This window comes from Spea bombifrons, chromosome 13, assembly GCF_027358695.1.
Source record: "Spea bombifrons isolate aSpeBom1 chromosome 13, aSpeBom1.2.pri, whole genome shotgun sequence".
Taxonomy (NCBI): Eukaryota; Metazoa; Chordata; class Amphibia; order Anura; family Pelobatidae; genus Spea; species Spea bombifrons.
The window spans coordinates 10,865,474-10,877,305 of record NC_071099.1 but is presented as its reverse complement, the minus strand read 5'-3'; the positions used below and the strand labels follow the sequence as shown (position 1 = coordinate 10,877,305).

At 45.1% G+C, this 11,832-nt stretch overlaps 1 protein-coding gene across 2 annotated transcripts in view; it reads right to left on the bottom strand.

The window, feature by feature from the left end:
- Positions 1-636: 636 nt before the first annotated feature.
- Positions 637-11,832, bottom strand: part of LAMA5 (laminin subunit alpha 5) — a 46,096-nt gene continuing 34,900 nt past the window's right edge. For both annotated transcript variants that reach the window (XM_053452902.1, XM_053452903.1), the window contains 29 exons: positions 11,391-11,564; positions 10,983-11,179; positions 10,772-10,888; positions 10,519-10,673; positions 10,267-10,408; positions 9,851-9,953; positions 9,397-9,510; positions 8,751-8,930; positions 8,512-8,654; positions 8,130-8,315; positions 7,723-7,859; positions 6,968-7,124; positions 6,547-6,680; positions 6,105-6,267; positions 5,484-5,612; positions 5,248-5,402; positions 5,027-5,159; positions 4,785-4,928; positions 4,408-4,538; positions 4,092-4,259; positions 3,766-3,898; positions 3,014-3,165; positions 2,618-2,807; positions 2,222-2,374; positions 1,914-2,070; positions 1,705-1,835; positions 1,530-1,623; positions 1,182-1,301; positions 637-1,013 (listed from right to left, as the gene is read on the bottom strand). In XM_053452902.1, the coding sequence (XP_053308877.1) occupies positions 856-1,013; positions 1,182-1,301; positions 1,530-1,623; positions 1,705-1,835; positions 1,914-2,070; positions 2,222-2,374; positions 2,618-2,807; positions 3,014-3,165; positions 3,766-3,898; positions 4,092-4,259; positions 4,408-4,538; positions 4,785-4,928; positions 5,027-5,159; positions 5,248-5,402; positions 5,484-5,612; positions 6,105-6,267; positions 6,547-6,680; positions 6,968-7,124; positions 7,723-7,859; positions 8,130-8,315; positions 8,512-8,654; positions 8,751-8,930; positions 9,397-9,510; positions 9,851-9,953; positions 10,267-10,408; positions 10,519-10,673; positions 10,772-10,888; positions 10,983-11,179; positions 11,391-11,564 (4,250 nt within the window). In that variant the 3' untranslated portion in view covers positions 637-855. The remainder of the gene's footprint in view (positions 1,014-1,181; positions 1,302-1,529; positions 1,624-1,704; positions 1,836-1,913; positions 2,071-2,221; positions 2,375-2,617; positions 2,808-3,013; positions 3,166-3,765; positions 3,899-4,091; positions 4,260-4,407; positions 4,539-4,784; positions 4,929-5,026; positions 5,160-5,247; positions 5,403-5,483; positions 5,613-6,104; positions 6,268-6,546; positions 6,681-6,967; positions 7,125-7,722; positions 7,860-8,129; positions 8,316-8,511; positions 8,655-8,750; positions 8,931-9,396; positions 9,511-9,850; positions 9,954-10,266; positions 10,409-10,518; positions 10,674-10,771; positions 10,889-10,982; positions 11,180-11,390; positions 11,565-11,832) is intronic.

Here is an 11,832-nt window from a genome sequence, read left to right as displayed (position 1 = left end):
GAAGACAGTGACTGGAATAGATTTAAATATATTTAGATTTATCTAAAAAAAATAAAAATGCTACCACGAGAGGGATAATAAATACCCCGCAGACAGTGTTTAAACCCTAGATTTACATAAAGAATAAAAGTGGTTTATAAACAGATTTTATTTGCAAAGAAACTGGTTCTTAAAGGGAAAGTAAACCGAATACCCCTCTGGTCTACGACCCGTAAGGTGTTAATTGTGGGGAACGTGGACTCCAAGCCCTATATTTAAATGTAATAATATTTAGGATTTTATAATGAAATGGACATAGAATCAAACGAAGCCCCTCTTCATTGCATTTGCCGTCATCTTAAATGGCTTAGAGTTAAGTCATTTCCATAAAAAGAATGGGAAACCCGTTCTCCAGCAAAATCAGCCTAAATTTTAACCACTCGATGGCTGTGATCCCCAAATAACATTGGTAAAGATGCAGTTAGAGGGTTAATGAGCTCGGAGTCACCATTCCAGTGTTTTTCAATAAAATGTACATACATTGCACGCTCTCCTCCAGTGGACTTAGTGAAAAAAATAGTAGTACAGTTTACAGCTAATAATACCAGATTCAGTAGTATTTGTGAGTTTGTCGTAAATTAGGTGGGGGGGGTTAAAGTACTTTGCATATAAATATATATAAATCACTGGTGTCAAATAAGAACTGTGCAACCACAGACAAGAAGAGGTTAAGTCGGAAACCCAAGATAAGGTTTAAAGCACCCATGTTCCTGGAGGAGCAGAAAGGGGTCACCCTGTGTTATCACCCGATTCCTCGCCCCAGTACTGGCACAGTTTAGCGCTGCTTGTCCAGAGGGCCTTTCCCGCTGTCGGTCCTCACAGAGCCGGGCAGATGTTGGCTCCGACGGATCCGGTAAACGCGCCGGATTTAGAGACGTCGACGGCCGTCCGGTTGATGACGAGATTCCTCATGCAGCCGTGATAATGAGAGTGCGGAGAAGGCGCGGCTGGGTGCCGGGCGGTGTGGCGAGACTCTGTGACGAGACGGACAGAAGGTCAGTTTTAGTTATCGTCGCCCACTAGCGCTCTTTTAATTTGGTGTCTTTCCTCATTTAATCAAACACATTGCCCCCAAACTGCACCTTTCCCTATACAGAGCCTCCAAGCTCCTTTACTCTCTACCGCACACACGCAGCACTAACCGGGTACGGCGCCCACATAGAGCGTTCCTTTGCTCCTGAGCGGGTGGGATGGACTGGTTCCCACGGTGTGATTCCCTTCCGTGTCCACATCAAGTTGGATAACGTTCCTGCCTTTTGTAACTGAGGACAAAAAGAAAATATTTCCTTAATGGTGGAGAGAGAAAAAAGTGCTCTCAACCTGTGATGAACCTAAAAATCTGCATAATGGGGTATAAGTGTTATTCCTCCTCAAAATCACTGTAGTTACAATATGTGGGTAGGGGGGAAATCAACTGAATTTGAGATGTAAACTTGGTCTTGATTCACTTAATAAAGTAGGACCATGGGGGGCCCTAGACCATGGCTCACCTGCTATCGTATGCCACTGTCCATCACACAGACTCTGCTGGAATCCCACCGACGTGGAATATTCACCGGCTCCGACGTTCACCGCTGCGGTGACCTGGGGCAGCAGAGAGAGAGAGTCAGACACATCCTAACATCCAGGTAGCAATCGACTTTGGGCCGGGAACCTGCTCATTACCTTTCCTTCGGCCACAGAGAGCGTGAGATAATGACCATCCTTGGTCTCTAAGTGGAGTATAATCCCTGACGGGCGCATCGGACGGATCTCCAGCTTCAGCTCCAGATCCTCTCCCAAGTTTATTAAATTCTCTGAAAGAAAGGATAAGAAAGAGGTCGGAACATCTTTCTTTTGAATGCAGCTACACGCTTTTATATAAGGATACGTACCTAGCGTTAGGAATCCCCCGTCCGAGAAGAAGAGTCCCTTTTCTGTGGTCCCCTCGTAGCATGGAGTGACACCCATGGATTTGTTGGGGGAGTTTAGGAGTCTTCCATCCATCTTCAGGTTTCTGAGACATCCACTGAAACCTCTTAGGGATGGGTCCTAGGATTTAGGAAAGAAGGCAATGGATTAATCTCAGCCAAGTAGAACGTTCTGTACAATCCCGTGTACGCGGTCCCACACGGTACACGCGTGCTTCTCTGTCATGCGCACAACACGCGGTCACCGGCACTCTTAGTCTGACCTCACTCACCAAACTAGCTGGTTGGACTTTCTGGGCTGGGAGTCCGCCAACGTAGACTGAATGTGTGAAAGGCAGCACGAGTCCGGATGGCAGCGTCCTGCTCTTTGCTTTCAGTCCGTCTACAACCAGGCGCAGCTTATTCTTCTCTCTCCCGAAGAAAACCTGAAAGGGACACAATTTTGTTACCGGAAGCCAATTCCAAAATCCATCCCTACCCTACGCAGCGGTGGGATGAACAGGACTGTATGTTTGGGCTCATAGAAGTATTAATTTAATGTTCAGTTCACCTTCTTGAACTGAGAAAGCAGCAGACCGAAGGTACATAGACTGGAAGCGTGTCCCTCGTGTAGACGACGGGGCTCTGGTGATGCGCGATAGACTAGACGATGCACGGGGTCTACATACCGTATGCCATTGTCCATCGTTGTACTTGTCTTTGCTGGTCACGTGGATTTTCTTTCCTCTGACGTCTATCTGGACAACAAACCGGGAGTTGGAGACAGAGAGCGCCAGGAACGAGCGATGTTGCTCATCGCCCGTGTAGAAGATAAGACCATGGGAGGCGTTCAGCCGGACATCCAGGGAGAAGTGGAACCTAACGGAGAGAGCTCAAATGTCACTTGGAAGTTTTGAAACATTTGTTTTAAAAACATGCTCATAAAAAATAGCTATTAATTTTGATGCCTCCAGCTATGAGGTTTTCAGGTATTGTGTCAAAACATTCTGCTATTTAACTGGGAATTACGATAGGTTTAAGGGACGAGGCACGTGGTTGGGTCTAGTGGGTTAGGGTTAGTTCACCTTTCTCTGAGTAAACCAGGGATTTCTCCAAACTCCAGGTGGCTGAAGGGAGATCCCCCAAATCGCATCGCCCCCTTCACAGTTTGGGGGAGAACGCAGGACGACTCTTCTGATTGCTTGTGTTCCAACGACGCCAGCTTCCTCTGCCGTGCCTGGAAACACGGAAAATTATGATTCCCGTATAGGCCTTCCTTCCCTTAACCCACTACCCACAAATATATATATATTTTTTTAAAGTAACCTTGTATAATAAATAAGGATTTGTCATTTTACACGGTGACAAAATAATCGTAAAATAATCAAAATGACAATATCGTCCTAAAAACACCAAAAGCGGCAAACTGCGTAACGTGTAATAAATTTGCTGTATCGGCGAGTTGTCTCCATGCGATATGATTTGCTCTTAAGAGGTGAAGCGCATTAAAATCAGCGTGGAATAGCAATCGCGGAATTGTATGAACATCTTCAGACGCTGATTAGCTAAGAATCGTTTTTTTCCCTGGAGATCTTTAGATTACATTTAACATTTCCAGCAGAAGTGGAAATAATGTATCTACTTGTGTGATTGTAACTTAATACACAATTTGCAATCTTACAGCAACCTTTGAATATATAATAAAGAGAGAGCGAACGCCTAATCTGCTCCCGCGGTGCACTTAAGCTACCGCTAATAACTTTATTATTATTTTTTGACGTTGGGCATATAACACAGACTCTGCATCGTGAGCACCCGCCAAGCGCCTTCCAGTTACCTTGAGTTTATCTTTCCTGAGCAAAGCTCTTATCTCCTGTGCCTGATCCTCCGTGTGGTCCTTGCAGCTCATAGTCACGTTCTGACTCTGCTGGTTCTGTATCAGATCCAGCACCGTCTGCGGACCCGATTTCCTGCATTGAAATAAATAAAGCGAAGACTTTGAGAGGTAAGGCCAGGTAGGGGGTGGAAGAGGGGTAAAAGCACAGGGGCAAGTAGAGGTGGGATGAGGGGCTAGAAAGAGCGAGCAAAAGGGAACGGTGGGATGAAGGAAAAAAAAGTGGTGACTGATGGGGGAGGCAATGCAGGAAGACGTCGGACCCTCACCTCTTTACAAAGACGTTACTGATGCACCCGGTCAGATTCCCTGGTTCCGTCGTCTCCGGGAAGCCGCCGAGGAGGAAGGTGCTGGCGGCCGCCTCCAGTTTGCCCGTCTGACCGACTCCTGATATCTGCCGCGTTTCCTGCAGCTGGTCATCCAAGTAAAACCAAACCCTGGGTGACGGAAACACGTGCGTTTGACACATTTATCTGCAGCTGGTTCTCATATTGCCCCATATTACAGATAATTTAGAACAAGAACTTGTATTTCCTTAGCCAAAAAAATACTATATTACTATTATAAAGGGAATAACAGACTCACTTGTCCTTATTGCTGTACAGGGTAAGATAATGGCCCATTCCATCTGCATACAGAGACTTGGACGTTAGCTCCGTTGAGAGGACTTTCACAGACACGTGGCCATCTTGTATAGAGACCTGGCATGACCCCCCCTGCGGAAAGTAATCAAAAACACCCCAGGCTGTCACTAAGACTTTTAAATCCCTCAATCAATCAGCAGCCTAGAGAACCCCTAAATATATTCCATGAGGCACAAATACACCTAATAATATAAATTCAGTATCTGTAACCTGAAACAGCTTTTGGCATCACACGTATTGAGTCTTGTGCTGAAGCGTAGCAGTATTACTTCTATATATATAAACCATAAAGAAACGGAGTAGAAGAAGCCTTGGTACCTCCGTAGAGTGGCTGTACATAAGTGCGTTGCTCTGGCTGGTCTGGAACCCAAAGCCCGTGAAGAAATCCTCCTGAAGATTGGGCACGTTCTTCAAAGACATATTGAGGAACCCATGTCCATGGAACCGAGCGGCCCTTGCAATCTGTAAGAAATCGATGACGTGGGACAGGTGAGCCCATCCGATATAAGACACAATATTGGATGGGTTCGCACGCGACGCCCACTCACTCACTCACTCACCAGCAGGTCTGACGTGCAGCCATAGCTGACGCCGGTGGTGTTCATCCTCTTCAGGTCCACGTATTTCCCCAAAGCTTTGAGGCCCTTCATGCAGCCTCTGATAGAGCCTCCTCCCGGGAACATCTCCTTCAGACTGGTAGAGAAAGGCATTGTTTAGGAAGACCTTGGACACTAATAGCTCCCACAATGCATCGTTCGTATCCAGCGGTTTAACGCCTCACCTATCAGGCAGCTTGTTGGGCGAAACTCCCCCCAGGTAAAAATATTGGGCCGACTCCAGTTTACCATTCTCATACTCCACCATAAACACGTTTAGTCTCTCCAGACGCACGAATATCCTCTTTTTACCGGCAATGACCGCCAAGATTACCTGGACCTGCAGGTGAAGCAATGTGCAGTCAAACCTTGGTAACATACGTTATATAATTATTAGTTTTTAATAATTAAGACACATTACCACTTTGGCGGTGGAAGTGCTGACGTGAACCAACGACGAGTCCACAGGCTTGGCCGTCTGAAGTCCCTCTCCGATGTCGAAGTGGAGAGTTAGTTTTCCTTCCTGAACCGCCAGACACAGGAACTGTTCCTAAAATGAAAAAGCCGCACGAAGCGACACCAGTTAAACGATCGCCGCAGAACCTCACGGTACAGGTCTTATACGGCTTTCACCTCCTACAACAAGGAAAACACCAGAAGATTCCTAGGCACCAACTCACCCCGGCGTCTTTAAAGAGTTTATTTAAAGGTTCTTTAAACAGAAGCCTAACAAACAGATAATCACGGAGCAGATAATCAACCCGCAGAGAGAAGAGGAAATCCTAATCTGCAATCAGCGAGGTGACAATTTCACCGCGTGTTATCTCTTCATTAGGCAGAATACGTCTGCCACAATAACTGAACACCACGCTGTTAACAAAAAGGTGGTTATTTTTGCCCTTTTTTTGTTTAAAAGGCGTTTAGAGGATGAAATGAGGAAATATTGCATTTTTAAAATGCTCAAGGTAATCCGATTTTTCTCGTTGAGCTGTTTATCGAAGGTGGGTACTGATATTGGGTTTGTGCAGTCTTAATAGTTTACCTCTGCATCGAGGAAAAAGAGGATCCCGTTGTATGAGACGAGACGGATGTCCATTTCAAACCTCTTGGAGGAACCTAGAAGGGTGTCTAGCTTTATTTCTGCGTAACCCGTGCCGTCAAAATACGACCCATCTGTGAGCCAAGGGTCGCTGGTGGATTTGGATCTGGGGGGAAAAAACAGTATAGTATAATATAAATTATAAGTATGACCCATGATAGTCTGCAGGGTTTAATGGGGATATCTAAATATTCTACGGCCCGTGGGGACTATGGCCCTGAACTCTGCACCATATAGACATCACCTCCAGAGTTCCTTGCAAAGTCAATCAAAGCCACCATTGATGTTGTCGGAGATTCTGCTTAATACAACGCAGCAGAACGTCCGCCTCTCGCACTCGGTGAGCACGAGGATCGCCATCTTGCTCCTTATCTGATGCGGTTACCTGGCACATGGTTTCTCCTGGGTGGTGTCCAGCTGGAAGGTCCTCTCAAAATCGTACAGGCTGATTGGCTTCTCGTTCAGGGTGTCCATTTCAATGCATCCAAGGTACCTTGGATAATTCAAAGCATCCGGCGGCTAGTGGATAATAAGAGTGATACATTGTTTCTGTTATCTCATTCTGTGCCGGCACACAGCCGGGGGTCCAGGTAGTAACCCGCTTACCCCACCTTATTATGGAATGACATACAGAGTGCCCTTTGTACCCAGGGATTCTGGCTAATAACCTGCCTTACCCCAAAATCACACAGTATACAAATCCTGCCCACATGTTTGAATATGATACTTAATGATGCCGTGTTTGGGAAAGTTAGTGACAGTAGACTGTCAGAATACAGATCGCCCAATGTGTCTCGTTAGCATACCACAAATTCCTCAGGGTATCCTCCCACGTAGAACACCACACGTTGCGGGTCCAGATTGAGCAGACCCTGCTGGCCCACGGCGGTGCTGTCTCCTTTCTTCTCGTGCAAGATCTGACTCGAAAAAACCGTGGTGGACATCTGCCCGTACTGCAGGATCCTGGTGGAATCAGACATCAAGAGAGGTCAGCGGGGATCGAGAACACAAAGTGATTATCAGAACAAAGAACCCGGCGGGGACATTTTCTGCAGAACATTGACACATAGCGAAACCCGCAGCACATTCTCGGCAGAAATTCAGAATCAAAGCCTTTGGTCATCAGCAGTTCCCACCCGTACGCCAATCAAAGTGTTTTGTGCTGAATCACAGAAAAAAAAAATTTCTTGCCTCTCCCGTCTGTATATGCAACACTTTCAAGTTCCCCAACTGAATTAAAGCTCTTTGTTCTACTACTTCAATTTTACCCAGAAAACGTAACCTAATAGCAGCATGACAGATGGAAAAAAAAAAAAAAGAGACAACTATTTACATCCAGAAAGTCCCCCAATCTGATCAAGAAGGGAACATGAATGTAACAGGACTTGATACACATATTTGCCATAAATAAATTAGATTGTAAAATAAGAAACAAAATGTATCTACTGAGAATAGTTACAAAAAGTCCTAGAACTTTCATTCCACTTTTTGCTATTATTATACTGCGCCCCGGTTTTTAATATTAAAAAAAAGTAAATAAAAACGGAAGGATCTGGGTTACCGCTCTATGCTGACAGTGACAAAGGACTCCTTGATCTCCTCGCTGGTGGTCAGGAAGGTGGGCGACTCATCTCCCAGTTGGTAGACAAAGTTCAGCTTGTTCCCTTTCAGGACCAGTCCGAGGTAATCTCCCAAACCCTGAGGAGCGGACGCAACACGAAAGGGTTAAAAACAGCTTTAAAAAGTAAAAGGTCCTCCCTCATTCCCACCTTAACTACCGGAAATCCACCATCCCCCAATCATCGACTTTCTCCTTCTAAAACTCAATTTCCGCGTTTCATCTGGTGCAGGTTTCCCACTTTATCTACCTTCTCCAGAAACACCACCCCAGATAAAGCGAATGGATGAATAATTGCCAGCTCTTTGGCCTGTCGTGTCTCCTACCCCCTCCGTTCGTGCCACACTTACATCATCATGCCCAAGGAACATCACAAAGCGTCCCTGGTCTGTTTCAGCCTGACGCTTCTTCTTGTTCTGGGGTCTAGAGTTCTGGACATGCAGTTTGAGGGAGGTGTATGCGGCCAGATCATGCAGGTTTTCTGGGGTCCTCAGCTGCACCCCTGAAGTACCATTAAACTTCACAGGGACTTTGACCTGGACAGGAAAGAGGGGGATCAGAAAAGGATGGAGAGCAACACAATAATGCATCTTATTCACATTGCCCAAACCACTTCAATTCCATTGGATGGAAGAATCATATTTAGTAATAAATATAATATTTCCATTGGAAGCATTACATTCCATCTTTCAGATCCCATTTCTCACACCAATTACTTCTTTTACTTCTCACCTTGCTAGCTGCATCTCTAGCCTGAGAGATCAAATGTCGGATTCTCTGGATGCTGTCAGAGATGCTGCCGTTCTGGCCTTGACGTTTTTCCAGTTTATTCAGCTTATCCAGAAGAAGGGGTATTGTGTTTTCCAAATTAGAAACTTTACGGAGAAAACATAAGAATAAAATAATGAAACAATTACGTCATCATTGTATCGCTGTTTCTCCAGCCTCTTAAAACCCAGCGTGTTCCTCACCAGAAGTTTTTGCCTCCTCCATGGCTTTGTTTACATCTTCATTTTGCAGACCGCCATATTTCTCTTTCCACTGTTCCAGGTTCTTCTTTATGTCGGTCAAGGTGGCTTCTACTTTATTGGCTGTGTCGTTGGCCTCGGCTGCCTTAAACTTGGCGCTTGTGATATCGTCTGTGACGTTATCTGCACAAAGAACCATAGCGGCAGATAAGAACCATGTGGCACGTCTAGAACTCCGACCTCACTTGGTCTTGTCTTATATTCAGTATATTCTTATTCTTTTTACCACTTCTCCCAGAAGGCTATGTCACTTGAACCCTCATAGTCAAGTACTATAAATCCTAAAGACAGATGCCATCTCGACAGGATAACATGTCAACTAAATGCAGCATACTATTCATGAAATAGCACAATAGAAGAACAGCCATTAATCTATACATCTTTGCTAATAGTATCATTATTTCTAGACAGTAAAAAGTATTAAGGATACGTATTCTTTGTTTAACTTTTTTTGCGGGCAGGTTGCATTCGTTGACTTAACGAGAGACAGAGACCGAGCTCACAGTCCTGATGGGACGCTCTACCTGGTTACTGATCGTTAGAGACGAGACTGCTAGCCCCCCAGAATGAGAAGTCTGAGCGCCGTTACCTCGAGTCCTGCCGAGTTTCTCGATCACAGAGCTGAGATCAGACTGAAGTCTTGCTTTCTTTTCTCTCGTGTCCAGAAGGTTTTTCCTGGCCTCCTCAAGCTTCTTCAGAACATCTAGAAAAGAAGGAAAGTTCGCTTTTGGACTGTGTCACCCTCTCCCCACCTGTCCCATTCTCTCATAAATGTTTATCTGAGCTTTAGTGGTTTGCGGAGACCTCAATACCGGACACATGCTTATCAGACACTTTGTCTACACACATTGTGCTGGTTGCGCAAACACAAAGGCTCACAATTGAGGGCTCTTTAAATTCTCTTCCACATCATCATTCTTGGTCTTATCGATAAATTACGTATTGAATTGGATTACTGATGTTACCGACAGGACCGGGATAAACCACTTCTCTTCTCGGCTTGGAATAGTAACTACAGACAAGGAAAATAATAAATGTCTCACCTCCGCTCAATTCCCTCTCGGCCTCTTTGGCAGTTTCTTCCAGCTGCGTGCTCTTTTTCTTCAAATCTTGGCCCTTTCGGCCCAGGTCCTCGGAAATGACACTCTGCAAAGAACACGACCGACATGAGTATGGGTTGCATATAAAAATAATCTACAACCAGTTTGAAATAGTGTGTCGTTGAGATAGCATAGGGGAAGTATCCTCAAACTATACGTAAAAAGATTCCCAAGGTTTCTGATGTCCTAAAATGTATCATCCAGGAAACAAACTATGAATAACGGTAAAAGAAATGTGTCCTTCGATGGTAAATTTAATAATTACTAATGTAAATAATCCCGGGACACGCGGAGCCGATTTAAGCGGCCAGTTGAAGGTAAACTAACGAAGACTGGTCCAGTTCTCCCACCGTCCCTACCTTCACGGCCTCTCCAGCTGCGCGGTTGGCGTCCTTTGCTGCCTTCTCAGCTTGTTTCACAGAATCAATGATACTGGAGTACGCATTAGATGCATTTATGGCTTTCTGGATATATGTATCCTGATTTGAATCACCAATGGCACTGTAATGGAGGAAGAAACATCATTGAAACATGGGTGACATTCCAATCCCTTTTCTTGCTGAATCTTTATGTAAATTGCTTAAGCATTCTGGTTTCCATGGAAAATGCACCTGAATAGGTTCTTTGCCAGCTGGCCAAGCTCCTTAGCATGCATCTCCGCTTTCTCCACAATGGGGATTTTCCCGCTGGCCGGGGAGAACTTCTTCACCTTGTCCAAGATTGGGCCACGAGCGCCATCCAGTCCAGCAGCCAGCTTCTCATACTCCTGAAGGACATAGAGACACAGAGTAACACCTGTTAACACACCAGGTGCTCTTTGAACGCCACTGAGACTGTAACACCTCATCTGAAGTATTCCCTTACCTCCTTTAGGCTTTCAATCATCTGCAGGAGATCGGAGACCTGGACCAGAGAATCTTCCGCCATCTTCAAAGCCGCAACCATCTCTCTGTGCTGCTTCTGGAGGTCGTTGATTTTCAGCTGCTCGATACAAGGAGATATGGTGGGATATATGAAGAAAAAGCATTGCCTAATTAACAAGTGCTTAATCCGAGCTACATGGCTCTGCTCTTACTGTGTTCTCCTCCAGGTTATTCTGGTTAAGGGTGTTGAGGTCTTCAGTCTGACGGGTTTTATTGACCGCCTCATTCAGAGCATCTCTTAGATCCATCACCTCGGAGTTGTAAGTGTCCAGGCGCCTCTTGGTCTCACTCAGCAGCTCCTGGTTGGTCTGAAGAGCTTTTACCAGCTCGGCCTTAACCCGATCCAGCACTGACCAAGGAGATGAGAGACAAGCAGGTCAATATCCATAAAGGCTTTCCATGTCTTTTGCATTATTAGAATTCCTGCTGCGAAATATATTTAATTATAAATCTCAGGGATGAGAGATCTCTGAAGCCTGAAGTATCTCTAAAGCTTCTACAACATTGGTTCTGACCCAACATAAACAACCAAAAACTGGATGTATGATGGAATTACATACGTTTTCTGGCCAAATCAAGCTCCTTCTCAGCCAAGTCCGAGGGGTGTTTGAAATCTTTTGCTCTCATCTCTCTCATCATGGACTCCACCTCCATAATGATTCGTATAAACTCTTCCGTGGAGGTCACGTTGCTACTGTTCGACTGTCCGATTCGCTTCAGCTGATCGATCAACCCTGAGTCAAAAACAGGTAAATTTAAGATCCTCTAGATAATTTTTACAGCAAGAGCAAAGTGTATAAGAAATGTTCTATTATATATATATATATATATATATATATATATATATATATATATATATATTTGTGTACGGAGTCTGGGACGTTAGTGTGATGAACGAGAATAGTGAGACTGACAAAACGCCTACCTCCAAGACCTGAGGTGTGCCATGATCTTGATGGACGGTACGCCAAAAAGAGGGCATACCCAAGTAATGAGGATTAA